The sequence below is a fragment of the Hipposideros armiger genome, unplaced genomic scaffold, assembly GCF_001890085.2.
Source record: "Hipposideros armiger isolate ML-2016 unplaced genomic scaffold, ASM189008v1 scaffold_380, whole genome shotgun sequence".
Taxonomy (NCBI): Eukaryota; Metazoa; Chordata; class Mammalia; order Chiroptera; family Hipposideridae; genus Hipposideros; species Hipposideros armiger.
Window position 1 is genome coordinate 1,039,303 of NW_017731730.1, and position 4,160 is coordinate 1,043,462.

General features: G+C 35.4%; 1 protein-coding gene across 2 annotated transcripts in view; it reads left to right on the plus strand.

Annotated features, from left to right (window-relative positions):
- Window positions 1-4,160, plus strand: part of LOC109393497 (caspase-14-like) — a 36,657-nt gene that overhangs the window by 9,066 nt on the left and 23,431 nt on the right. For both annotated transcript variants that reach the window (XM_019662798.1, XM_019662800.1), the window contains 2 exons: window positions 3,290-3,515; window positions 4,004-4,120. In XM_019662798.1, coding sequence (XP_019518343.1) covers window positions 3,290-3,515; window positions 4,004-4,120 — 343 coding nt within the window. The remainder of the gene's footprint in view (window positions 1-3,289; window positions 3,516-4,003; window positions 4,121-4,160) is intronic.

Below are 4,160 nucleotides of genomic sequence, written 5' to 3' on the forward strand. Positions count from 1 at the left end.
AAGAATCTTGTGTGCTGGATGGACTTGGTTCACTCATGAGGGGAAACAGGAAAATGTAGAGAAGATAGTAGTAAGTGGTCAAGGACATTTATTTAATTGTTTTTACCTTCTTCAAGAAGGATTAAGGTAGTTTACACACACACACACACACACGCAATGCAAGATAAAATGCTAGTGTAAAATGGAAGTAAAGGAAAATAATGGCAGTAATGAAACATACTTAATGGTGAGACATTAAAAATTTCCCCATTAAAAGCTAGATGTAAGATTCCAGTCCTTGTGGAGCATTTGAGATCTTGCTTCTCAGTATACGTTGTCAGTTTGGCTTAAATAAGCTCTTATAAAAATTAACAAAAAATAAAATAAAGATTCCACTTCTTGGTTATTTACTCAAGAGAGATGAAAGCATATATCCTCATAGACATTTGCACACGGATGTTCATAGCTTTATGTGAAATAGTCAAAAATTTGAAAAAACCCAAATGACCATCAACTGGTGCATGGATAAGCGAATCATGGTACATCATTCATGGACTACTCCTCAGTAATATGAAATGAGCACTTGCTACAACCTACAACATAGATGAAGCTCAAAATAGTTATTCTGACTGAAAGAAACCAGGTAAAGTATGTCGTGTTGGATTCCATGTATATAAATTTCTAGAAAATGCAAACCAATCTATACATAGTGACAGAAGTCAAATCAGTGGTGCAGGGAATGGAGGATGGAGTGGGAGGAAAGAATTACAAAGGGCCACAAGGACACTGGGGGGCTGACTGGAACGTTCATTATCTTTATTGTGGTGATGGCCTCACGGAAGTTTACATATGTCAAAACATTAAATTGTACACTTAAAGTAAATATGATTGCCAGTTATCAATTATGCTTTAATAAAGTTGTAAGTGTTTTTTAGAAGTTAGCGGTGAGACAAGCATTCCCTATCACCACTGCTCTCTAACATGGCATGGGCGGTCCTAGCTAATGCATTGAGATAAGAAAAAGAGGTATAAGGATCAGTATTTTAGAAATGAATAGTTTGTATACAGTAGCAATAATAAATTAGAGCATATAATAGAAAAGAAAAAGATACCACATTATTTCTCTTGCTTTAGTGAATGATGTCTAGGAATGACTAATAAAAGATGAGCAAGAGCTTTATTAGAGAAAATAACAAAACATACCTGAAAGACATAAGGAAATGCCTGAATAAATGATGAGAAATACCATGCTCATGGATGGGAAATTTCAATACCATAGAAATGTCAGGTTTTTTCCAAATTAATCTATAAATTAAATTCCAAAGTGTTTCTCTCTCCTTCCCCCCACCCCCCATGGAATGTGACAAACTAATCACAAAGTTATTATGGAATAATTAAGGGTCAAGACAAAGAACCTCGTGCTCCAATTTTGCTGAATGAATGAATTTTACAACTATATGCTAGCCTATGTATGTTTGAGGCCTAGANGGCCCAAATGTCAATAGTACAACATTTTTAGAAACCCTGCATTAAATTAATTGACTACTTTCTTATCTCTACAAGGGGCAGGGGGTGATGATAGGAAATTATCATGTAGGGTTGTTGTGTGGATGAAATGAGGGTCTATCTGTAAAATTTCTCAGAATAGTAGCTGACTTACAGCAACTGCTCAATAAATTTAGATTTTATTATTTCAAAGCTAAAAACACATTTCCTCATTTTCCCCAAAGAGTATACCAGAATCTCTTCTACGGTACATGATTTTTAATCAAGCCTCTTCCATTCAGATGGCAGACATTGCCAATGTTCTTTCCATTTCTATTCTCTCAAAGGTCCAAAAATGGTCTCTTTCTCTACATCCTGTCAACATTTATTTATAAATATGTAGTAATATTTACTAGCAAAAGGATTTCACGGTTCTAAATTTCATTTTGCATTTCTAGGTTATAATGATTCGTTTTCCCAGTTGGGCGTCTTTTTGGCCATTTTTTGTTCTATAAATGACCTGTTTGTATCCTTTGGCCTTTTTCCTACTGGATTTTCTTTTTTTTCTCCTATAGTTATTTCCTTGAACGTTACTCACGTACAGAATATGGTGCAAATATTTTTCTCCTACCCTGTTACTTGCCTTTTGACTTGTTGTCTTAAGTCATACGGAAGTTTTGTGAGTAAACTTGTCAGTTTGTTGGCTTCTAGGTTTTGTGTCTTGATTAAGCCCATGCCTTCCCAACTTAGAAATTTTAAAATTATTTTTCTGTGATATTTTTATAGTGTAAGGTTTACCTTCTACTCTCTGGAATTTTATTTTTGGAACAATGTGTTATAGGAGGTCTAACTTTACTTCCAAATGGATAGTCAGTCATCTCAACATGTGTTGAATGATATATCCTTCACCCACATATTTGAAATTCCACTTTTATCATGGACTAAATTCCTGTCTATAGTACTTGGATTAATTTCTGGATTCTAAAATATTCCCTTCATATATTTGTTTATATTTATGCCAGTATAGCACTTTTTTTTACCATGATTTTATAGTACAATTTCATATCTGATAGGCCCTATCCCCCACTCATTATTATTATTATTATTATTATTATTATTATTCCTTCGAAATGTTCTTGGCTATTCTTGAGCATTATCTGTTATCTATGACCTTGAGAATCATTCTAAGTTCTATAGAAATCCTTTGGGATTTTGGTTGACATGATATTGAATTGAAATTAATTTGGAGTGAATTAGCAAATTAATAGTATTGAGTCATAGCAGTCAGAAATATTGGCATATCATGTTTATGTTGCCGCTTCACTAAAGTTTATTTTATAGCTTTCTTCATTTAGGTAATATGCATTCCTTGTTAGGTTTATTCCTAGGTATTTTGGTTTTATTGTGACCACGAATGGGATCCTTTTTTCCATTTTGTGGCTTAAATGATTATTGGTGGACAGTTGGGGAAATATAGATCTCTGTAAATTAATTTTGTATAAGCCAACTTGCTGATCTCTAGTTCTAATGGTTTTTTAGTTGATTTATTTTCTATTTCTCGATAGTCATATTGTCTGTAAATAATGAGTTTTGGCTCTTTGTTTCCAATATTTAAGCCTCATTTAATTTTTATTTTCCTTCGTTGCGATGGGTAGGCTCTTTATGACATGTATGGGGAGTAGTGACAGCAGCCATTCTTGCCTTCTCTCTTAGCGGGGTGGTTCACTATCATCTCACGGGGTCACCTAGTAGTGAAAGGGCCACCTCTAGCATTTCTGATTTTTCCCACCTTCAGTTCTTTTTACTATATTATCCTATTTTACAGGAATTGATGGACAAGCTAACATCATTTCGTGATGGATTAAATGAAATGAAAGATGAAATTGGCTGTTGCGTGGTTACTCTTATGTCCCATGGAGAAAAAGGCTTTATTAAAATGAAAGACGGTGCCAGAGTCAGCCTGGAAGATGTTTTTGAAATGTTTAACAATAAAAATTGTCCAGGACTTCATGAGAAACCAAAGATCTTTATCATTCAGGCCTGCAGGGGAGGTAAGTAAAGACTCCTTTGTAATAGCCATGTTTCTAGGGAAGTTTCATATTGATAATTGAGGGAAGAAAATAAGTCAGTTAAAAAATATATATATATATATAAATATTATATTTTAAATTAGAGGACCATTAGCGGATATAACTTCCGTTATGTCATATACTGGGGACTTTGAGCTGGGAGGAGGGAATGGACGGAAAACTTACTTGGGTTAGAATAGCTAACTTAGGCTGAGGGGCGGATCCACGTCCCTGACTTCATGAGGTCGGTCTGGGAGCCTCACATTCTGAGACAGGCGCGTGCAATTTCCAAGGGACGTCCCATCATCCATGTGACTCCAGGTGGCTTGTGGGACTGACATCTGACTTATATAGCTTTTGTGGATATTTCTCTCTCGTGGAGAGACAAGCTTGTTGTGACTTTTATTAAGAGTTATTGGTGTCGGTGATGTATTATTGTAGTTTGTCTTTTTCATTCCTCAAAAAAATAGAGAAAAGAGATAATGGCATTGAAACGGATGATGAACCCATGCAGTTGGATGACATATCAGAGAAGAGGCGGCTGCCTACATTCAGCGACTATTTCATCATCTACCCCACCCAGGCGGGTAAGACAGTGAGGGCAGGTGACCGTGAGCTATAGATTCT